The sequence below is a fragment of the Coenobita brevimanus genome, chromosome 97 (genome assembly GCF_032717465.1).
Source record: "Coenobita brevimanus isolate Jiangsu-jjx chromosome 97, ASM3271746v2, whole genome shotgun sequence".
In the NCBI taxonomy this organism is placed as follows: domain Eukaryota; kingdom Metazoa; phylum Arthropoda; class Malacostraca; order Decapoda; family Coenobitidae; genus Coenobita; species Coenobita brevimanus.
This window is the reverse complement of record NC_137050.1, coordinates 15,567,128-15,591,455: the sequence shown is the minus strand read 5'-3', so window position 1 is coordinate 15,591,455 and position 24,328 is coordinate 15,567,128. Positions and strand designations below refer to the sequence as shown.

The 24,328-nt window shown below is 41.6% G+C and overlaps 1 protein-coding gene across 1 annotated transcript in view; it reads right to left on the bottom strand.

Moving 5' to 3' along the window:
- Positions 1-24,328, bottom strand: part of LOC145413732 (neural-cadherin-like) — a 301,380-nt gene that overhangs the window by 155,424 nt on the left and 121,628 nt on the right. The window contains exon 4 of the mRNA XM_080283387.1: positions 15,283-15,429. Coding sequence (XP_080139513.1) covers positions 15,283-15,429 — 147 coding nt within the window. The remainder of the gene's footprint in view (positions 1-15,282; positions 15,430-24,328) is intronic.

The window sequence follows — 24,328 nt, the reverse complement described above, 5'->3', positions numbered from 1 at the left end:
GAAAGCAATCAGCCTAAGCTCAAGGGCATGGGGCTGGGGTCAGAGGTTCAGCCTGAAGACCCTTCCACACAAACAGTGCGCAAATGACGTGTCCCAACACGCCGCTCAGCATTTTCGAGGCATGTTGACGAAGCACGCTATAAACTGTAGATCAGAAGCGGGGAAGGTACTTCAGTTAATCATGTCTACATGAATATATTCCTGTGTTTTTACTTGCGGCGATAGCCAGAAGGTCAGTGAGTGGCCAGCGTTCTTCTTCAGCTTCTGGCGGATTAGTTAAAAGGAGGCCTTTGGAGACATAGAAATGGTACCATGCAAGGTAATTTGGCATGGAGAATCCAATCTACCATCAGCTGACACCTGAGGTGGCGCCATCTAGCGACAACTTTAGTAAAAGTGCTTAATTTAAACTTATTGAGACATATAAGTGGTAGTCAGTTAAGGCACCTCCAGAGTCTGGGAAGTGGATCTCTCTGTTAAGGTTAGTTACGTTTTATAGCAAACTGAATCAAGAGCCTAGCCGCAGGCCCAAGAGCAATTCTACTCTTGTTCATTACCACACTGCAAAGCCACGGGTGCCCACTGATCGTGGCTGGGCTTCTAGACCGACTGTACGGCGCGGATGTTGCACTCTCGGAGTGCTTCTTCTTGTGTTGTTTCATGCGTCCTACCTAGTTTATCCATTCGTAGTTTGTTATTTTATTGTGCAATAATGTGCATACCCATTTCTAGTTTGCCAACAGTATATCGAGTATTCCTCTATATCTTGCTCATCAAGCCGTATTGTTGTTATTGTATCACGCATTCTTTATTGCCTATCCATTCGCACTGAAGTTATTTTATAGTGGATTTAATATGTTTATGAATTCTCACCTTTGTGTCATGCCAAGTCCTCTGTCTTACTGAATCATGCATTCTGCTGTAGCAGCCTTTGGCTTGTTTCAAAACAGTTCATCATGTCTGGCTTTTTCCTTTCATAGTTTTAGCACTACATAGTGCACTATAATTCCTCAAATGCATCCCAGGAAGCCGTGTACCACTCTCACAGCCTCAAGCCCATGCAGCCCCTCTCTCACATCACCTTACAGGCTGGTAACTGCGGGGGGCGTCATCAGAAACGAATCATGGAGAGAGGAGAGTGAGTGAATGACGGCGTGTTGGGCGGGTGATTGTCAGGAGTGGATGTGGGTAGGGTTTGTTAATGAGAGCGAGAGAGACTGTGTGTGTGTGTGTGTGTGTGTGTGTGTGTGTGTGTGTGAGAGAGAGACTGTGTGTGTGTGTGTGTGTGTGTGTGTGTGTGTGTGTGTGTGAGAGAGAGAGAGAGAGAGAGAGAGAGAGTGTGTGTGTGTGTGTGTGTGTGTGTGTGTGTGTGTGTGTGTGTGTGTGTGAGAGAGAGAGAGAGAGAGAGAGAGAGAGAGAGGTATTGTGTGTGAATATGCAGGGCTGCACATTGGACATATGATTGTGTTTTGTGTCACAGATCCCAAAATATTTCTATTGTTCACTGGTGTTAATAAAGCTGTATTCATACATGCTTTTGTATGTGTGTATATATATTTTTTTTTTTAGTCTTCTCATTTACGGGTTCTTTTTATCTTATTTTTCCACATGTCTGTCACTCTATGTACCTGTCGGCCTTTACATCTACCGATCATTTTTTTTCTGTGTAGCACACACACACACACACACACACACACACACACACACACACACACACACACTCTCTCTCTCTCTCTCTCTCTCTCCCCTAACTCACACTGTATCCGCCTGTTTATTTGTCTCTCAGTCGTTGTGTGTCTGTCGTCTTTTCTCTTTGTCTGTCTGTGTTTCTGTCTCTCTGTCTGTATAACCCTCATTGTCAGATTTAGGTGGTGTGGATATTTCTAAATGATCAGACGCGTTACATATTCCTGTACTCGATGCTAAATACAGATACGTTTTTGAAGAAGGTAGAAAGTGCAGGGAAGTGAAGAAGAAGAAGATGGTGATGATGATGAGGATGAGGAGGAGGAGAAGGAGGAGGTGAAATAACAAGCATAAAAATAAATAAGCTCAGTAAAGAAAAAGAAAAGTACAAACTGTAGATTATAGATTAAAGGAGCTTTTGGTAGTGTGTATTTATTTATGAAATGGAAGTACATTATTACGACCAAAAGAAGAAAGAAAAGTGAAGATAGAAGAAGAATAGAAATAAAACTGAGTATTAACCTTTTCACTGCGAGGACGATTTTTTCATTCCTTCTTGCTATCATCAGACGATTTTATTCATGTCAAGGAAAGTCTTGTTGTAAAGCGATTATTGGAGCTATCCTGTTCCTTTCTGGCGTCTCTCCTTAGCTGAATGAAACCGTCTGGTATTAGCAAGAATATATACAAAATGATGTGATCGTAGTGGAGGAGTTAAGACATAAATGCTGCTTGATACAGGAAAATGAAGTGCTGTTGGAAAGCAATATGACAGTTTTTGTCCAGTGCAGTGAGAATGTGGAAAATTATGTAAATAACAACATGAAATTATATACGCTGAAATAAAGGCTGAAAAGTGAGAAAGAGACAAAGAGAACCAAAAGAACGGAACGGTGAAAAGTGTCAAACTTGAAAAATATTAAAACAACAGGGAAAGAGAATACAGAAATAAGGTGGCGTGACAGGGACAGAGGCAGCCAATAATAAAGACTGTCATAAATATCGACGAGATATTAAAGGCATATTCGTAGAACACAAATTACAAAATATGGGAGGGTGAAAACTAGAAATGAAAGAGTATAAATAAATACGATGGTACTAGTTGCATGGCATATAACAATTGAAATGACACAGCACTGGGAAAAAAAAAAAAAAAGAGCGAACTGAATGTATAGTAAAAAAAATATATATATATATATATTTCAACAGTTTGAGAAAAGTATATAGTGAAAAATACTGAATAAGAAGAGAAAAGAATGAAAGCTATAAAACAAGTATAGAGGCAACCAGAGACGGCAGAAGAATGTCACGTTATGTACTTATATTAGTTTAAAAACCATTTAATACGATGTATGAAGATGTAGGTATGGCAGTGCGATAAAAATCATCGGAACAAGGTCGAGGCTGTAAAACTACATGTAATCTCAATACTGCATCTTTTTTTTTTATGGCATACTGTTGTGCACTGCATGGTTGGTTATTTGTTATACCCTTATCATGACACTTTTGGGGTGCACTTATGCTGCACCATAATGATATGTACTGGAGTAGAAAAAAAAATGTAGTGATGGGATTACATGTCGTTATACTGCATCGACCTTGTTCCGATGGTTTTGGCGCCTTCAGTTCCTACATCTTCATACATTTTATGAACTGTTTTTTTTAATACTTTATTTACTGATTTTTAAAAAGCCTCAGTGTAAAAATGCTCCGAAGGTTTTTGTAAATTATTGAACTTAAGAGCGTCGTAGTTGGAAAGGTATCGATGAAGGCTCTGACAAACCCTCTCCTGTTCGAAATGTCTCTCTTAAGTCAAATAAAATCATCGGAAGAAAATGACGAGCACTGAGAGTACAACACCCACGCCTTGCGATTTTTTGACTTAGCTCTGTGACCTTGACCTTTGACCGAGTGTCCTCAATCTTGAAATATTTAATCCGTGACTGCCCCTGAACCGCTCCACTAAGTTTGGTTCAAATTGGATAAAAGATGTTGACCTTACATTGTGATCTCGATCTTTGTCCTGTTGTTCTCAAAATTGAATCATTTAATCTATGGCTGACTCAAAATAGTTCCACAAAGTGTACTCCAAACCGAATAAAAAACTTTGAGTTAAATGATCGAAAGTCTAACATTGTCTTGTGGTCTTAAATTTTGACTGATTGTTCTCAAAATTGAACCACTCACCCATTGCTCAACGTTTACCATTTTACCAAGTTTTGACCAAATCATATCAAAACTATAAGCATTGGCTATTCCCGACCTGTTACCTTTCACCTTTTCCAGAAATGGCTACCGTGTTTTCGATTCAGTGGAAAAAGAAACCTCTGTGTGAAAAAAACCAAGGTGATCGATTCTGCCATTTCATAGCTCGAGGAATCTAAGAAAAGAGGAGGAGAGGAGGAGGAGGAGGAGGAGGAGGAGGAGAAATAAGTTGGAAGATTGTGTTTTCTGGTGTTAGCCATATGTTTTAGCTACTTTTGGAGATGTCTTAGGTTTAAAAAGGCACGAAGGTTAAAGTCAGATCTTTAATTATTTACGTCTCTGTGTTCGGGAGTTACGAAGGATTATATTTGTGAAGGCTAATGGGCCAGTGGTACACAGTATGTCTACCGACACTTCTGCTAACATGTATCAAGTTAAGATCTACAGTAGTTAGGATGAAGACATCAGAATATGAAGGTATAAGAAGAAAGAATATACACTGGAAAGAAAGCAAATATCAACATCATCATCATAATTACACGTTTTACCGCCTCTGACAATTAGGCGTATCGAACTAATGAAGCAAAATTCAGTTGAGACTGATTGTTGGAGATTAGTTTAGCAAGCTGTCTGTGGGTATAGGTATGGTAGGAAGGAATTATCGTACTGGACGCGGCCGTTAATGTATTCAATATAGGACCCAGAAAAAAGGAGAGTAGGAGGCATAGAGAAAGGAAAAATGTTACACAGAGATAGGGAGAAAAACTGGCAACTGTAGAAATAAAAAAGCGATACAGATTACACTTAAGGAAAGACAGTTGAAATGACAACTTCAGGTAGTGGTTAAGAAATAGAAGAGAATAACATCAGCCTCATTATCTGCATTATCTTCACTGTCATCATCACCTTTATCATCATGGCCATTCTTCTCACTAAAGGATGAGGTGGCGTAGAATCTAGAAAAAAGGGAAAAAGGTACGAAAGAGAACTATCATCAGCATGCCAAGTGAAATGGACCAACAACCATTCATGCATCATTCAAGCCCTTGGAATCCTGGCTCCACCTCACAGGCCTAACTAGCCGAACATTTTCTTTTCTTAACTTATGGCCTTCACATACACCTGCTCCATTATAGAAATTAAAACATGCAGAAAAAATAGCAGAGACTGATTGTTTTTGTAAGAGTAGTAAAGGACAGCAGTTTCACGTACGTAGTTAAAAATGCTAACTGACAACTAGAAAAAATATAAACTCAGAGCCATCGTAAGGGACCTAGAGAAATCAAATATCATGCTTTACGAGGAAGCAACAGAAAACAAATAGAAAAAAACAGAGAACAGAGTGAGAAATTGACAGCTTTAGTAATGGGAGTAAACAAAGGATAGAAATCAGACATAGACAACTAAAGATGGAAAAGTGAAAAATCATAGTAAGAGACAAGGAAAAAGGGTGAGAAAGTGCTATATATTCGCGGAAACAACAGAAAAGGGATGGAAAATATCTGCATGGAAAAAGAATACATTTTAACAGCTTTGGTAAGAGGCACAGAAAAGGGATAGAAATTGCTATTCCATATTGGAAGAATCACAGGAACAGACAGAAAAAAAGAACAGAAACAGGTAGCCATAAAAATAGGTGAAAAATGGAAAGAAATTAGAAAGAAAAAGAGAAATTGACAGGCAAAGTAGGAGGATTGCAGAAGGCACAGAATTTACATATAGGGGGGAAAGAGTAGCAGGAAGTATCTATTCGTGAATGCTGGAGAAGTGAAATACATAGGAATTACACGTGGTGGAAAAAGAACAGAAACTGACAGCCAGAGTAAAAGACACACTTATAAAAAAAAAAAAGAAGAAGTAAGAAAACGAAAGAAAGAAAGAAAGAAATTGGTATATATTGGTGTTTGCTGGAGAGGTGGTGTGTACAGTAGAATATGGCCCCCTGAAGTGAAGGGTATTCGGAATTGGAGTGTGTGTGTGTGTGTGTGTGTGTGTGTGTGTGTGTGTGTGTGTGTGTGTGTGTGTGTGTGTGTGTGTGTGTGTGTGTGTGTGTCCGGTCGCGTTGTTTCAAAGACGGGCTAGTTCACTCCAGGCAGGCAGGCTTGTTAGTGAGTGCGCCTGAGTGGGTGGATGGGGGTGTCGGGGTGGAGAGAGAGAGAGAGAGAGAGAGAGGAGGAGGGGAAGTATGTGTGTGTGTGTGTGTGTAGAATAGGAAGTGTGTGTGAGGTGCTTGTTCGTGCCTGGTGTTTGTTTTGTGTTAAGTGTTTGTTTGTGTGTGTGGAGGAGAGGAAGTGTGTGTGTGTGTGTGTGTGTGTGTGTAGAATAGGAAGTGTGTGTGAGGTGTTTGTTCGTGCCTGGTGTTTGTTTCGTGTTAAGTGTTTGTTTGTGTGTGGGTGTGGGTGTGTATGCAGGGAAGAGTGGAAGTGTGTGGTGTGACTGTGTGGGTGGGTGTGCGTAAAGGGGGAGGAAATAGAGAGGAGTAAATGTTTCTGCGTGTGGGTGTATGAAGGTGTAGTTTTCTGTGAGGCTGAATATTTGAGCGTGCTTGTGAATAAACAGCGACACTACCGTAAGGCACTGCATGTGATTCTGAGCGTGCATTGGTTCAGCAGCGTGGCATGCAACTATATGAGCAGCGTGGGTATCGATGGGAGCGCGTGCAAATGTGTTGAAATTGTGGGTAAAATGTGATGATATAAACTATTCGAGGATTGAAGTTTTGCGCGAGTATACGAATATAAATAGATGCTGAATTTGCGTGTGCTTGCGAGTGTACCCTGGATATAAGGTTTTGTGTGTGGTTGTGAATATACTGTAGGTGCGTGTGCGTGCGTGCAGAAGTGGCCTCTCTTAGCGTTCCAAATTGAGTCCCGGCAAAGCCCGTCCACCCGTCCCCTTCTGCCTTCTCTGTCTGTGCCTGCATGCATCGTGGTCGTGCCTGGGCCTGCTTCCATTGCCGTTCTGTGTGTGTGTGTGTGTGTGTGTGTGTGTGTGTGTGTGTGTGTGAGAGAGAGAGAGAGAGAGAGAGAGAGAGAGATTGCTGGACCGTTTAACAGCGACGACGATTTTTACACTGTGACGATTTGTAGACGCGCAAGATCCCTAGCGGCGGCTCTGGCCGTTTGTTTCTCACTAACGATTTTCCGACTCAAGATGCTTTACTCTCATAGACATGAATGACTTGAGCAAAACCACACCAGACAAGATCAAAGCACACCACACCACACAGCACACTATACCATACTCTCACACTACACCACACACTCACCCACCACACCACACAAGGGGCACAGACCGAAGGGCCCTGATTTTGTACCACTTAAACTAGGAGACCCCGTAGACGTGTGTGTGTGTGTGTGTGTGTGTGTGTGTGTGTGTGTGTGTGTGTGTGTCCTTTGTATTATAAATAAGGGAAGACGGTATTCATTAGACAACTCAGCTCTCCCAAATATTTCAGATTATTCTCGTCGATCCACCTCCCTCCCTCCTGTCCTAACATCCATACAAGACCAGGCGTAGTGTTGGCAGAGTCAACATCACGGGGCACCAATTAGTTCAGTTTTGTCTCTTAACTTCATTCTGATGACGGATATATTTTTTTTTCATAGCTTCCCCCAGACGATTTTTGCATCTATGAATGGACTTTTCGAACTGGAAAGCTTAGATACATCCTTCATTGACCCATTGAACCCCTTCACTACCATGGAGCTTTATTACTGTAAACAGAATCGTCTGGAGATATAAGAATGAAGAATAAATACACAAGAATGAAGAATAAATACACACGCATCAGAGTCTAGGCACCATCCGAACCTGACTTAAAATTATACATAAATATGAAAAGCCAAGAGTTTCTGGCAACAGTTTACGTAACTGTACATCAGCCTAACAGCCTCATGCTGCCGTGACTCTATTTCAGCGGAGTAAATTGACCTGGTTTTGGCTGGAATAGAATGCCAGACATTTCCCAACCATAAAAGGATTAACATTTCTTTTATGGTTGACGGTTGAGTGGAGGGAAAAAACAAGTTGAATAATTACTGGTTTAAGTCTGCATTTCAACCATAAGGTATAGAAGTGTATCGCTGTTCATAATATTGCCGATCGATTCAGGGCAAGGCAAGTAAACAGTTTGAGCATTTGAGATTTCAGAGCTTTTCCACAAGACCCAATGGTGTGTTATCAGACTGCCATGTTATCTGTCTGCTTATCGAACTGTTTTTAGTCAATACGATGACGCTTTTATATTTTACTCCTGTTGCCTCCTTGTAACAGTTTGGGGGGAAGCATGATACTGAAGGGGTTACTAGCAGGCTCCATTAACTTCCCATTTACATTGCCTACCGTAGTTTTTATTCATCTTCCAGTACTTTATTACTCCATTTTCTGAAGTGCGTAGAGAGCCAGGGCTTCGCTGCTCAGTCCAGATATTCATGGTGAAGGTGACCAGCCACAAACCCGTGAGTGGCATTATGAAAACAGTTAATTTCAGTGAGTCCTGTGACTCGTACCCGCAAAAGCCACATCAGCTGAAGTGCCCATCAGATTACTAGTCGTTCATTTGCTGGTTACAAGGTTATTACCAAGCGTAGTAAACAGTGTCCTGGGCCACAGGAAACTATTTGCATGTCGCTTAGTATAGAATCAGCTGACAGTAGCCCTACATTCAGTAAATAGATGGTGGACGCCCACTACTGTCACTTACAATAAGTGAAAATAAAACATGCGTCTTTAACTCTTCGAAGAAGAATTAGAAGAGAAGAAGAAGAAAAGAAAGGAAAAAAGAAAAGCCATCATAATACTCAAAGGGTTAATGAGAAATGTCTTTGACCTCCTTCATTATTGAGAGTTTTTTCCCAGGATTAATGAACATGGTCTGGCAATAGCAAGAACAAATCCGTCAAGAAGTCATCGTACTCAGTGGGTTAAAAGAGAGAGCGCGACAGGGAGAGAAATCCCGCCACTCTTCCCTAACCTCCTCTGTCTGTTACCGATGTATTTGGAGAGGAATTGAAACAAAGAGAATCATTTTCCACTCCGTCAACCCACTCGATCCGCCACAGTAATATATATAAAGAGACAGAGAGAGAGAGAGAGAGAGAGAGAGAGAGAGAGAGAGAACTCTTTTCATTAAGTAGTCAACATTTTTCATATTCTAAGTCAGTATTAGGGTAAAAGAGATCATGATAAGTGGAATTCAGCAACTGTTTCTTAAAAGCTTATTTTCACAATCACTTTAGTTTTTAGACGAGACAGTCAGTTTGATAATGATAGGAGGTCATTATTTGCTTCAGATCACCTGTCTACCCCTTAGAATATCAGAAAACAAGAAGAATATCAAAATCTTTTACAACTTTTTTTTTCTACACATAATAAAGACACGCTCATACCAAAGAAGTAAACAAGATAGGGGGACGGAGGGAAAGACTAGGGAAATTGGCAGCATCTTAGTATCTTTAGCAGAGGCTTCAATTTTATTCTTAGGAAAGCGACATCAGTTAATTCACTTTAAGCCCTTCATTCCGGTGCTGTGCTTTATTGATTTAACTCGGCTGTCTTCAGACGATTATATTCAGAGTAGGGAAGAATTTATTAACTGGTAGGATTAGACGTAGCTTTTATTAACCCCTTCACTACAGGACGTCCATCCTAAGTTGATTAAAATCGTTTGGAAGCAGTAAGATAGAATAATACGGCATGGGGTTGAAAGAATTGCTGTGAAGGCATTCCGTTACACACATACAGACCTCCCCCCGTGTCGTAAGATCCCTTCAGTTCGAGGATGTTATTTGTAGTTTATTCCTGATACAGAACAGGTGATTTGATATAGTGAAGGGGTTAATGAAGGATGTACTTTATCTAAACACTCCATTCTGAAAGTCCCGAATAAAATACTTTGCAACACGAATTAAGCGAAAAGTACTTCATTGGACATAAGGGTAAAAAGGAAGTCTGATATGAATGGAAACCCACTGTTATTATACATGGTGTTCTGTGACCCATGTAGACGCTACTTGTTTTACATATCAGAGCCATTCAGACTCACATGGAGTTTTGTTTTTTTTATATGTGCAGAGTGATAGGCAAGATTTCGGAGACTTGAATGATGCGTGGATGATAGTGTGACCCATTTTATGTGAATATTAGTTCTTTTGCTCTCGTACTTTCTCATTCCTTCTTCTGGATACATATATCATCTTAGGTGGGAAAGAAAGGTTATTATTATGTTGGTGATGATGATAGTGGCGGTGAGAATTATTTTAGCACAAATGAAACCCCGCAATTCTGCAGACGAGGCACACAGCTGCAACGGTAATTACATACTTTAGAAAACATGAAATAGTGCAGGGCCCTTACTCGTCTCTACTATCCCCTTCTCCCTATTGACAACTTCTGGCAAGGTTCCTGGTTTAGACGAGCGGAAAGAATTAAATTACCGCCATTATTTCCCTCTTCCAGCACTTTAAGAATAAAAGAGAAAAACAGAGAAGATCACCCCCATTCCCTTAACTCTCCGGATTAGCCACTTTCAGATCAACTCTTAAATTTCTGCTCCCATTTATTGAGGCTGAGTTCTCTGCCAATATGAAGAATTCCCAACATTAGTACTGTATACATATACCGGTATATAACTTATTGTAGTCGTGCCGCATAATATACCTATTTATTTTATGTTGATTCACTATCAGTTAAAATTACAGCTTAGCACAGTACTGCTATATGAAGCCATATATAAATAAAACAGCTGTGCAATTTCTTCTTGTGCATCGAGAGAAAACATGGAACTGTATATCCAAGCCTGCGATCATACCCACTCATTGTAGTGGTACTCTATTTCGGAGTAACTCTGTATTGAGTGGCAAGCCAAATGATTTCCTGTAAATCAGGATATCATTACATGCTCTGGGTGGTAACCTTATAACCAACCAACACGTGTTGCCTTCGTGTCAAGTGGGTTGGCGGGGGGTTGGTGTCCCTCCCTGGAGAACAACTAACTAAAAATACAAACAAGAAGCTTCGGACCAGAACTGACCAACAGGCGACGACCAAGGACCGGACAAAGGACATGGTTCGGATTGCAATATGGAATATAAGGGGTGCGAATGATGAGGTGAAGGAGAGATCGTCCAGGTCCTTGAGTGTGCAAAAGTGGACATATGTGGATTAACTGAGACTGAATGAAGAGACGAGAGTGCGAATGAGTGGGAGTATGGATGGGGTATACTGTATGCGCGGGAGTAAATGAGAATGAGAGGGCAAAAGTGGGTGTATGTATTGTTGTGTGTAAGAGATGGAAGGAGAACATAAGAGAGTATGGATTAGTTGATTCAAGGATTGTGGGTAAGATTGAAAGTAGGAATACAAACGTGGGCGATTGTGTGTGTTTGTGTATGCGTCGGTGCAAGATCGTGCCAAGCAGAGTGAAAGGAGAGTTTTGGGCAAATGTGGAAGTATGCATGGAAAAGTTTGAAAGGAGTGAGAGAGTGATTTTAATCGGAGATATGAATATAAAAGTAGGGAATGTGAAGGTGGATGGAGAAGTTGGTGAATGGGGTGTGTCTGCTGAAGTGGATGAGAATGGCAGTGCTCTAGTGGACATTTGTATGGGGAGGGGGTTGGTGATACCCAATACCATCCTTGGGCACAAAATGATCCACAGGTATAGGTAGCGAGTGATGAAAAGGGTGGGTGGTGAACTGAATGAACGGAAGGCAATGACTAAATATGTGTGTGTGTGTGTGTGTGTGTGTGTGTGTGTGTGTGTGTGTGTGTGTGTGTGAATGACAGAATAAGAAGGTATGTAATGGATGCAAGAGCAAACAGAGGTTGGGGGAGTGAACTTTCGGACCATCACTTAGTGGTGTTGAAAGTCAAGGTTCACGTCCAATGGAAGAATAGATGGAAGGAAGGACCGGAGGAAGTAGTCCATACAGCGAGGATAGAAAGGTTGCAAGAGGCTGGAAAAAAAAAAAAGGAAGAATATAAGAGAGAAGTGGAGGAGCAATTGGGTAAATATGATATGGAGCAGATGAGGGAGGTAGAAGGTGTGTGCAAGACTAGAAGAAATCTGTGCAGCATGTGAGGTGGTATGAGGGATGAACAGAAGACGTACTATGGTGAAAGGAACAGCATGGTGGAATGAAGAGGCAAGACAAGCTGTGGCACGAAGGAAGAAACATAGAGTGATTGGATGGGGAGCAGTGGCGTGAAGGAAGTTGAGAGATGGAAGAGAGAGTTACCTGAAGAGAAGAAGAGTGATGTAAAAAAAAATTAGTAAGAGAGAGTAAGAAGAGAGTGAGAAAATTGGAATGAATTTGAGTGTAAAAACGAGGAAATATTATAAAATGTTCTGGAAGGAGGTAAAGAAAGTTTGACAGGGTGATCAAGAAGTTTGTAGGGGAGTGAAAGATGAAAATGGTAGATTGATTGTGGAGAAGGAGAAAAAGTGAGCAGATGGAGAGAACACTTTAGGGAACTGTTAAAAACAGAGAATTAAAGTAATGCGAATAGAAGTGGCAGGGGAAGTGCTTGGGAAAGGAGGGAGGTGAGAAGGGAGGAAGAGAGCTGTAGGATGGAAGTTGTGGAAGCAATGAAGAAAGTCAAAATGGGGAAAGCCCCAGGAAATGATGGAATGTGTGATGAAATGCTGAAGCATGGGGGAGAGATAGTAGTAGAATAAATAATGTAAGACGTGGAGATTGGCCTGGCAGGAAGGCAGAGGCCCGGAGGATTGGAAGTCAGATATAATTATTCCTCTGTACAAAGGAAAAGGGGAAAAAGAAGTGTGTGGTAATCATAGGGGCATTTGCCTTCTTAGTGTAATAGGAAAAGTATATGGTAGGATACTTCTTGACAGAGATGGGAAATAACAGATTAATTACTTGGAGAATAACAGGGAGGTTTTAGGAAGGGAAGGGGTTGTGCGGATCAGATATTCATCCTTAGGTCTTTAGTGGAAAAGTTTCTAGAGAAGGGAAAGAAGTTGTATGCGGCCTTCATGGATTTGATGAAAGTATGTGACAGGGTGGATAGACAAGGAATGTGGACAATATTAAGAACATAAGGAGTAAATGGGAAGCTCTTGAATCCCGTGAAGAGTATGTATGAGGGTGCTATGGCTGCAGTGCTTGTGGATAGTGAACTGGGTGAATTTTTATATCTGGATGTTGGACTCAAGCAGGGATGTGTCATGTCTCCATTCATGTTCAATCTGTATACGGATGGGGTTATAAAAGAGGGACAAGGTAGGGCGATGGATGTTGGAGCATCCCTAATGAGAGAGGGCAGTGTTTGGAAACTCACTGTACCGTTGTTTGCAGATGATGCTGTGTTGTTAAATGACGACGAAGGGGAACTGCATGGGTTAATGAATGAGTAAAGGTGAATGTAGGGAAAAATTAAGTTATGGTATTCGAGAGACATGAAATGTACAGTGAGGCTGGATGATGAGGAAATGGAAAATGTGAATACATTTAAGTACTTGGGTAATGTGATGAGTAAGAATGGAGGTTTGGAGGATTAAATGTTTGAAAGAGTCAGCAAGGAAGAAGGGTTCGTTGTTCTTTAATAGCAATGATAAATAATAGGGAAATGAGCATGGAAGTGAAAAAGTCGCTGCATGATAGTATTGTGATACCAACTCTAACGCATGGAAGTGAAACTTGGACCTTGCTGGAAGGACACAAGTCAAGAGTGAGTGCAGTGGAAATGAGTTATCTGAGAGGAGCATGTGGAGTTACATGGAGAGACAGACTGACAAATGAGGAAGTGAAGGAGCGTTGTGGTGTGGATGTGGATGTGATAGGAAGCATTAGGAGAAATACACCGAGGTGGTTTGGCCATGTGGAGAGGATGGAGAGCGAGAGACTAACGAGGAGAGTGTATGTGAGTGAGGTGGAGGGGGGAGAGGTAGAGGGAGGCCGAGGACAAGACGGAGGGATGGAGTGGAGAGGTATATGAGAGAGGAGTGTGTGAGCTGGAGGGAAGGGCAGTGAAATGGAGGGGGAAGGTGACATGGAGGCGACATGTTTGTGGCCACTGCTTGCGGGATTGAGGAATCTGGCAGTAGACAGATAGATAGGCAAAATAACATTACTGGGTCATAAAAGACGTTCGTGATCGCTAAGGCATGATGGGATATCTGTCAAGAGTAAAGAAATATACTGTACTTGTTGACAGGAGGTGATATCACAAGATACACTGTGAGTCGTCGTCGTCGTCGTCGTCGTATTAGTAGTAGTGGTAGTACAACAGTAGTTATGGGCTAGTAGTGTTAGTAATAGTAGTTAGCAGATGGGAGCCCATTCTAGAAATTGGGCAAAAAAGGGAAAAATCCGACAACCTAAAAGGAAGATAGATGAAAAAAAACGGACTTTTGACGTCGTTATCAGAAGAGATCATCATCATCATCATCATCATCCTAAACAGAATATCATCATCATCATCATCATCATCATCATCATCATCTAATCCGATGTTGCCTATGAGGAGCGTAGGAGCCCGGGGCTAGGCAAGTTGGTCCTTACATTTAAGATGAGAGTGACCAGTTTCACTCATCCCTGGGCGGCATTACGTGAGCAATAAACTCCAACGACCCTTTGGATATAAACCTGCAAAGGCTCAATCCGATTAGAGCACCTTAATTACCCACCACCAGGCTTCTTAATTTGGTTATATGGTTACTGCCCAGCGCAGTAAATGGTAATGATAACCACAATTTCCGACAGTGTAGAAAGAAAAATCTTATACAAAAATCCACTAACTTTAACAAAATCGAAATGAACAGCCCATGCCAAGAACACAGTTTCACTAATTCAGATGAGTCAGAACCAACAACTTGGGCAAAATGTTAACTCAGTGACTGATGGGAAAACGAAATATAAAACGCATCTCTGTCAAGAACAAATCCATCCGTTAGCCATAACCTTTAATCATCATCATCATCATCATCATCATCATCATCATTATCATCATCATCATCATCCAGTATCCCAGCAAAGATCGAGAAAAGAATTCAGTAACTCCTGCAGAAAACGATACCAACAGCTCGGGCATATTCAGATACTTCTCTGATCATCATCACCATCATCATCATCATCATCATTATCATCATCATCATCATCACAATCCTAATCCAATACCTAAACATAGCCAAAAAAGAGATACTGAGCAAATTAGGCAAAAAAACAAAGCAGAAAAACTTAGAAAATACGGTAGTATAAGTTCAACATTTCTTGCTTTAATTCATCACCGTCATTCTCACCATCATCATCAGCATCACCTTCATCATCATAACCCAGTATCCAAACTTAACCCAAACGAGACATTCAACAGCTCTGACAGAAAACTGAATCAACACCATGGAAAAAAAGGGGAAGAAAATCCACTCACCCTATCCGTGACCTGCACCATAAACTTGAATCCCCTCCTGTGGGTCTCGTTCTCGAAGTCCAGCGTCTGTGTGGCGTACAGCTGACCCACAGACCCGGCGGAGCGCATACCGAAGTGCTCCCACCCCCACCCGCTGGACTCCACCACCTGGGGAAGAGAGGGAGGGGTAAGATGTAGAGGGAAGGGAGAAGGAACTGTGAGAATGAGAGGAGAGAGGAAGGAATGGGAGGGAGAGGGAAGAGAGGGAGGGGAGAAAATGTATCAGCGAGAAAGCAAGTGCTAGGAAAGGAAAAAAAAGAAGGAATGGAGAAACAGGAAGTGAAGAAGAAAGGTTTATCTGTGAGAATGATGAATGGGAAGTTAGGGAGGAAAGGGGAAATAACAGAAGGAAGAAGGAAATGGAACTGTGATTGTGAAAATGGATGTGAGGAAGAAGAGTGATGAGATGTAGAAGGAAAATCGAAAGGAAAGAACGTGTATTTGTGAGAATGGAAGTGTCGAGGAAGAGAGGAAATAGGAAAGAGGAGACGTAAGGAAATGGAAGGCGAGGGAGGGAAGTGGCACTGACTGTGAGACTTAAAGGCCAAAGAAGGGAAGGAACAGGACGGAAAAGGAACTGAAACTGTTAGAATTCAGTATAATGGAAGAGAAGGAAAGGAAAGAGAAGGGAAGGGCAGACAAGGAAAAGGTGGGACAGAGAGAAGATGAAGAACTAAAGGGAAAGGAAGGGAAGAGGATATGTAATAAGTGAAGTGAAAAGATCAAGAATTGTACGAAATGAACGAGATGACAAAAGCCATTCAAGCCAAAGAAAGAAATAGGAGTGGAAGAGAACACAGTAACTGAATAAAGAAATACAGCCACCAGTCTCTCTTGGATGAACTCCACATAAAAGTATCATCATCATCATCATCATCATCATCACCATCAATAATCATCGTCATCTTCATTTTCCTGCAAGCCCTATTATCGAAAGGAGTATGGAATGGGTAGTGCTGAGGAATAGGAAAACACACAGATCAGAGAACTATAACTCCTTCAACCCGAGGGCGTCATTCTTAGTTCTTTCTTGCAACCCCCCGACGGTTTTATATAACTCAGGACAGGGTTTCTCTTCCAAGGACCCTCCTAAGGTAAGTAACATCGTCTGGCAGCAGAATGAATAAACGACATAAAGACATCTTCGTATTAATGTTGTTAATATACTGCTGTCAAATCGTTGTAATTAATAACATGAGATGAACAGGGAGCAAACACATAAAACCGTACACTGACATCACAGATGCAAAAACTCTGACCAACACAAGCAAATCCCTTGAAACAAATAGAATAATAATTATGACAGGCGGTGTAATTGGATATGCAAATGACGGTGGCAAATCATAGCTGTATAATGTGACCCGTGAAAGCCTGATCGCCGTAATATTGGTGAAATAATTAGATAAGGGTTAACTAATCACTAGCTCACTCGCGCCATCCGTTATGCGTGTTCAGCCACCCGACAAATGCAGACACAGGCCAGGAATAATAGCGTATGCTAATGAACTGCACTACGTTGACATCTTTTTCATATTATTCTTGCAATCTCCAGACGGTGTTTAAATAGCTAAGGACGGACATTTGTACTATTCCCTTCAGTGGAGGAAAAAGAAAAGAAAGGATGAAGCAGGCGCAACCTTTGTCATGTGCATCTTCACACATACGTCATACCTCCATATCGATCATAAGTCCATTATTCTATATGCTCAGCGTCCACACCTTATTTGTTTTCGTATGATATTATATGGTCTCTGTTTTCAGCTAAACAGAATTGTCCGGCAATAGCAGAAATAAATTTTAAGCTTCAGGACACGATCGTAATCAGTGGTTAATGGAGACTGTTTCTAGTGTTGTAGCCAGACAATCAAGTACAGAATACAGTATATATTGGGCCGACATTATCAGTCAGGGATATGTTGCGAAATATCATAATATCATAGCTTTATCCACATCATAGGTACTATACACTGGGGAAAATCACTCTTTATAGGTAGTATGGAACTTTAATAGGTAATACTCCTGTCATTTATTTTGAAATTATCCTCTCATGGATGTGTCAGATCTGTTGTGATATTTTGGTTAAAACTAGACGAGTTTCTTCAGCTGAGGGTGAGTTATAGGAACCTGGGAATTTTAATATCGTGTCCTTTCAAGTAATCGTGCAAATCTTACTGTTCTGGCTTAAACCAGCAGTAAGAATCTGAGAGTGTTTATAACGAAAATGTCAAAATAGTCGACTTTTAACGAAGACTTAAGTGTTTTAACAAAAGATTACAATTAAACAAGATAAAAAAAATGGGTGGGTCAAAATCCTGACTAATAAATACTAAGCCTGTGTTATTAAAACCAATGGCCATATGCTCAAAACTTTTATCGCGAAGGGGAAAGTAAGCCTCTATTTTTCTTACGTTAATTTCTGAAACACGTCTCGAAGCTGGAACGTGTGTGGTCTTCCTGTGTTGCTGCTGGCTGCACTTGTAATATGGAATACATGTACTGATTAAATCTAATAACTATAGGCGCTTTACAGAAGTCCGCCAAAAATTTAGGGTCTTCCCTTCGCCATGCAAGTTTTAATCGTACGGCGAAACTAAGAGCACCAAGGATTAAGTAAGCCCGAAGAGTCATTTGTTAAACCTAGGATTAGTAGAAGGTGTATTTGGCTTCCCTACCTCACTGCTGAATGCGCTGTGTAACGTGGCATGCAGGCTAACCACATCCATTGTTCGCGAGTGCTGCAGAAATGGCTATCAGATATCGGGGGTTTGTATAGACCTCCTCCCTTTCTTATAACCATATTACTCGATGCTTTGTCATTCCCTCGCTTTCAACCCAACGATTCCTCCCATCTACGCTTAGCTCCGCACGCTGCATTACTTTTTAACTCCTTCCCTCCGTCTCATACCTACTGTACATTCCCTCCGTCTGTCCCTCCGTTTCATACATTCTGTTTGTCTCCTCGCACAGCTCCCTAACCGTCTCACATTCTGGCATTATATCACAACCCCTTCCTCGCATCACATACATTCCATTCATCTCCATGCAGCTCAGCAATGTTTCCGGTCGTTCCCTTGTACCACCCCTACCCAGCTCTTGTGTCGGTAATGTGTGGATCAGTCGGGAATGCGTGGTTGATGTGAGTTGTCCCTCACTCTCCCCCACGACAATGAAGGCATTACCAGTATCTCAGTGTGTCTCCCTTCAAAACTTCCACTTAATATTGCCTGCCTTTCTGTCTGTCTGTCTGTTTGTCTGTCTGTCTGGATGTCTACGTCTATCTGTGTCTGTCTGGTTTATGTGGATGACCCAAATTTTTCCACTACAGTAATTAAGGCATTACCTGTATCTCAGTCTGCCCTTAATAATGTCACTGATTATTGTTTGGATGGATAAATGTGTCTGTCTGGTTGATGTGGTCGGTTCTCCAGTTTCCTCTATAAATAAAACATGACTACAACTCAGTTTCCTTTCAACATTTTCACTGATTATTGTCTGGATAGATGGATGGATGGATGCAGTGATGAACAAATGAATGGGTGTATGTCTCTCTGCCTCTCTTATCTGTCGATCTGTCTCTGTCTAACTGTCTGTCTCTGTCTGTCCTCAGTGTTGTCACTAGTTATTGCCTAGATTGGTGGATGGATGGATGGTTATGTCATTGTGGCTGTCCGTCTACGTCCCTAGTACTGGCATTGAATATTGTTTTGATGGATGGTGGAGAGATGGATGGATGGGTGTGTCTGGTTGATGTAAATGGTTCCCCCTCTCTCCCTTACTACATTTATGATATCGCTGAGTGTTTACCCTCAGCATTGTCACTGATCATTGGATGGATTAGTGGATGGTTAGCCGTCTGTCTCTGTCCTCAGTATTAGCCCTTATTAGAAGTGAAATGGATGGATAGATGGATGTGTTTGTCTACTTCTGCCCTCAGTACTGCCACTGGATGATTGGATGGATGATTGTCTGTGCCTGTGTAGCTATTATTTGTTTCTCTGTCTGCCTGTCATCAGCACTGTTATTATTGACAGTCTTGATGGATAGATGGTTTGCTGAATGGATGGCTGTGTGTATCTGTCTGTCTCGCTATCTCTGTCTCTGCCTGCCTTTCACGCTGTCTGGACCTGTATTCTTTGTCTGGTTGCATGTATATTTTCTGTCCGTCTTCGTATGCATAGCTGAGTGTCTGTTGCTCTGTTTTGTTGGTCAATCCCTCTCTGTGTGATTGTCAGACTGTGTGTCTCTGTACCTGTCAGTCCTCAGTTGTCTTTGATTATTGGATGGATGGATCGAAGGACGGATGGTTAGCTTCCTTTGTTTGTCTGGTAGTCTTTCTGTACCTTTCTCTATCCTCAGTACTGTCACTTAATATCGTCTTGACTGGAGAGATGGATTGATGAATGAATGCGTCCGTCTGGTTGTCTGCCTGTCTTTTTGTCTGTCTGTCTGTCTGTCTGTCTTCTTATCACCGCATGTATCTGCCTGTTCCTCTGCCCATCGGTTTGTTTGCCTGTTTGTGTCTAGTTGTGTGTCTGTCAGTCTGCTTGGTTGGCTGGCTGTTTGTCTGGTGATAATTAATGCGTGTGATATATCTTACTCATGGTTTACTTCTATCTATCTATATACCTTGGCTGCTTCCCCCAAGGAAAGGGAGGTAGCCGAGACAGGACGACACACTCCCCATTTACTCATCCATTCAAACACATTCATTTCCATCTTAGCCCCAAAGGGGAGAACGGACAGATCCTCACCGCACCACACCGCACAAGGGTCAACTGAGCAATGCAATCAGTGACATCCGCAGCAGGGTCCGACAGCAGAGCTGTTTTACCCCTGCCACATCATAACAGACTCATCCCCTTACCCGCACTTACTTTGCTAATTATCTCTCTCTCTCTCTCTCACTCTCTCTCACACACACACACACACACACACACACACACACACACACACACACACACACACACACACACACACACACACACACACACACACACACACACACACACACACACACACACACACACATTTCCCCCTCTGTAACATATTCCACCATATTTCTTCATATTATCCGAGCTACTCTTTCTGTCATTTCCTTCTCTTCTGTCTGTAGGTATCTGTCCGTCTGTCGGTTCGTCTGTCCTTTCATATCTCTCTATCTCCATCTGTCTCTTCCTCTTCCACCCACCCCTTTAAGTTCACCGTCTCTTTATCTCTTCATTTCATCTCTCCTCCTCTCCCCTCACCCCTCCTCCTCTCCTTTCGCCTCCCCTCCTCTCTTCTCACCTTGCCTCCTCTCCTTTCACCTCATCTCCTCTCCCCTCACCTCTTTTCTCCTCTCGCCTCTCCTCTTCACCCCTCTCACGTCTCCTCCTTTCTTCTCACCTCGCCTCCTCTCCTTTCATCTCTCCTCTCCCCTCACCTCTCTTCTTCTCTTGCCTCTCCTCTTCTCCCCTCACCTCTCCTTCTCTCCCTCCTTCTCTCTTCCACACCTAAGAATGATTATCCCTTGCAAATGTGTATGGTAATGTCCCTTATTGATATGATGGGAACCTTTCTCTCTCCCTTTACGCCGTGTTATTGACATTTTTATCATCCTTATGTTCACTTAAACGCTTCTATCCGAGGACGTTGGGTTTTATTTCATTCCCGCTGCCTAACAGACCGTGTGTTGCGGTTCAGGGGCAAACTTTTGTAGCGACTGGGTTAATGAAGCTTCTAAATTATCTTATTTGAAAATCTTCGAAGTTGAAAAAAGAATCGTGTTGAAGTTGCTAGAATAAACTCTAAGAGGCGTCCCCGTTTTCTAAAGCAATAAGCATGTTATTTTTTTTTCTTCTCGCTCTTGCTAGGTGATATTATTCAGCTCCAAGAGTTACCGCAACTCATTTTTTCCTGCTCTTGCCAAACGATACACTGAGCTCTATGACGCGACTTCAGTTCATTTTTCTGCTACAGCCAGACGAGTGTATTCAGCTGGATGGATACGTATTATCTTCCAGCTGCCGCCACACGATCTAATGCAGTTTGGGGTTGAAGGGGATAGAAACGCTTCTCACCAGCCCTTTGAAAACAGTAATGCCTAACACTTCATTCTTGAGAACTCATAATAATTTCAGCTTAAGGGGAGACTGCCCGGTTATCATTATCTTTATCACCGCCATCTTGACCCTCTTCCCGCTAACACATGGGATGGGACCGTTCCAGATATAGAGAGCCACGCACTAACAGGGCGCCTAGGGTAATGAGCCACACATCAACAGAGTGCCTAGTGAAATAAGCCACACATCAACAGAGTGCCTAGTGAAATGAGCCACACACACTAACACAGTGTCTAGTGAAATGAGCTACACACACCAACAGAGTGCCTAGTGAAATAAGCCACACATCAACAGAGTGCCTAGTGAAATGAGACGGGGCACCAACAGAGTGCCTAGTGAAATAAGCCACACACAAACAGAGTGCCTTTTGAAAAGAGCCACTCACCAACGGAGTGCCTAGTGAAAAGAGCCACTCACCTACAGAGTGCCTAGTGAAATAAGCCGCGCACCAATTCACTCATCACTGAAGTCTCAGAAATTCTCGACTCCTCGCAAGCCAGACACCCCATGCAAATATCTCCCCAAAGAGTTAAAATTAAGGTGTAACTTTTGTTATGTGCATTTTTTTTGTATACATATTTCATCTGACAATATCAATCCTTCGTCAGTATTTTTGCTTCCTACCTCGTATCCATAAATTTTCAGGACTATATGAAACTAGCCTCGGATCCCTACTCAGCCTTCCTAATGGGTATTATAGTACTGTCTGTGTATTTAGATTTGTTACCTCCGTCAAGGAGGTTATTTTTTAGCCCGTGTTGGTTTGTTTGTCTGTCTGTTAGCAGGATTACTTTAAAATGTTATGAACGGATTTTGATGAAATTTTGTGGAAGGGTAGGCCATGGGCCAGGGAAGAAATTATTAAATCTGGTGTCGGATCCGGATCCGGAGTATCCAGCACAATATCTCCAAAAGTTCTCAATGAATTTCAATGAAATTTTGTAGAAAGGTGGGCCATGGACCAAGAAAGAATTGATTAAATTTGGGGATCCGGATCCGGATCCTTTTTAATGGCAAGGACATTGGCGGAAGTATGCTCTCTCTGCGCGCTTTCTAGTTTATTTATTATTATATTGTTACTGCTTTTGTTATTATTGTTATTATTATTATTTTTTTAATTATTAATATAAATAGTACCGTAGTAGTAGTAGTAGTAGTAATAATAGTAGTAGTAGTAGAGTAGTAGTAATGGTGGTGGTGGTGGTGGTAGCAGTAGTAGTAGTAGCAACTTTAGTATTAGTAGTAGTATTAGTAGTAGTATTTTTGGTATTATCGTTAATCTTAGTATTGGTGGTAGTATTAGTAGTATTGTTTTTCCTCCTACTGCTGTCCTTGTTAGTGTAGCTGTTGCTGTTGTTATAATTTTGTAGTTGTATGTTTTAGCTTGCATTCTCTGCAGCAGCATTTGATTTTTTCAGAAGACGCGATTTACGGCTGTGCACGTTCTAGAGTGATGATTAATATTTTCAATTTGTTCAGCCTAATTAGCGTATATTCAACATTTGACCTCGTGACCTTTGTTTATGTATTTGTTTATTTATTTTTTAAGCAGGAGGAAAAGAGAACGGAGGACCCATGTGCCTGAAAAATAAGATAATGAGATATTTTCACTTTCTCTTTGTTGAGTTTCGTATTGCTTATTTTTTTGCATTCGTGTGTGTGTGTGTGTGTGTGTGTGTGTGTGTGTGTGTGTGTGTGTGTGTGTGTGTGTGTGTGTGTGTGTGTCTTGCCGTTTATTTTTGTGATGTTTGGGATCCTTTTCCTCTTTTGTCTGTGTGTGTGTGTTTTTTTCGGAATAATATACTTAAATGTGGCCAGGTAGAGCAATAATTATCGTGTCATGAACGAACGGCATGATTTCCCTGTTAATAGGTAGGAGGCATATTTTTGGTGTCATGTGTAATCAAACGCTCTCTCTCTCTCTCTCTCTCTCTCTCTCTCTCTCTCTCTCTCTCTCTCTCTCTCTCTCTCTCTCTCTCTCTCTCTCAGCTTGTTCTTATCTCCCTCTCCTCCTTCGTTACCCACAAATGTACTTTTTTCTCTTCCTTCTCCCACCACTCCCCCAAAAGTACCCCTCTTCTTCACCGGCCTCGCTTCCTCTCCCTCACCTTATACATCCACATTCTTTATTTTTGAGTACTTTCTTTCGGTTGTCGTTCCTCCATGATTTATTTTTTTCCAATACGTTTCTCTTCTCTTGTTCTCTCGAGTATTTATTTATATTTTTTCGGGGTAATTTTTTCCTGCTTCGTTGTACCTGCCTCTTACCCTTTGTGTGTGTGTGTGTGTGTGTGTGTGTGTGTGTGTGTGTGTGTGTGTGTGTTTTCACCGAGATTCCTTTTTCTTTCTTCCTTTTTTTTTTTTTTTTTTTGGCCAGAGAACATTTATCCTTTGACTGAGACCATCGTTTACTTATTTTATTCCTTATTACCTCCGGACTTTTATTACCTAGGGAAGGAAATGCTATTCAGGTACAATCTCCATAATGTTGCCACTGCGATGGTACAAAATTGGTGCCTAATTCTTGTTAACTCCTGACGATTTTATGTTCTAGGGAGAAATCTTACTTAGTCACACAATCGAGAAGAGTTCAGCAAAATAAATCGGTACTTGAGAGGTGTCACACGGAAGATCAGGTTCCCGACGGGCGGATGTCTAGCACCTTTTCAGTAGCGATTCATTTTGCTTATTGCAGAATCTGTTTCCCTTCCTTTCTCAAACACCTTCATCAGATCATCCTTTCTTCTTTCAAAATCCTTCCCTCCCTCCCTTTCCTTCCTTCCTTCCTTCCTTCCATTCTTCCTTCCATCCCAAAAGCATCTTTCTAAGGTCACCATTCCTTTTTCACTATATTTACGTTTTTACTTCATTGTCTCTCCCTCTTTCTTTCAGTGTATCACCTTCCC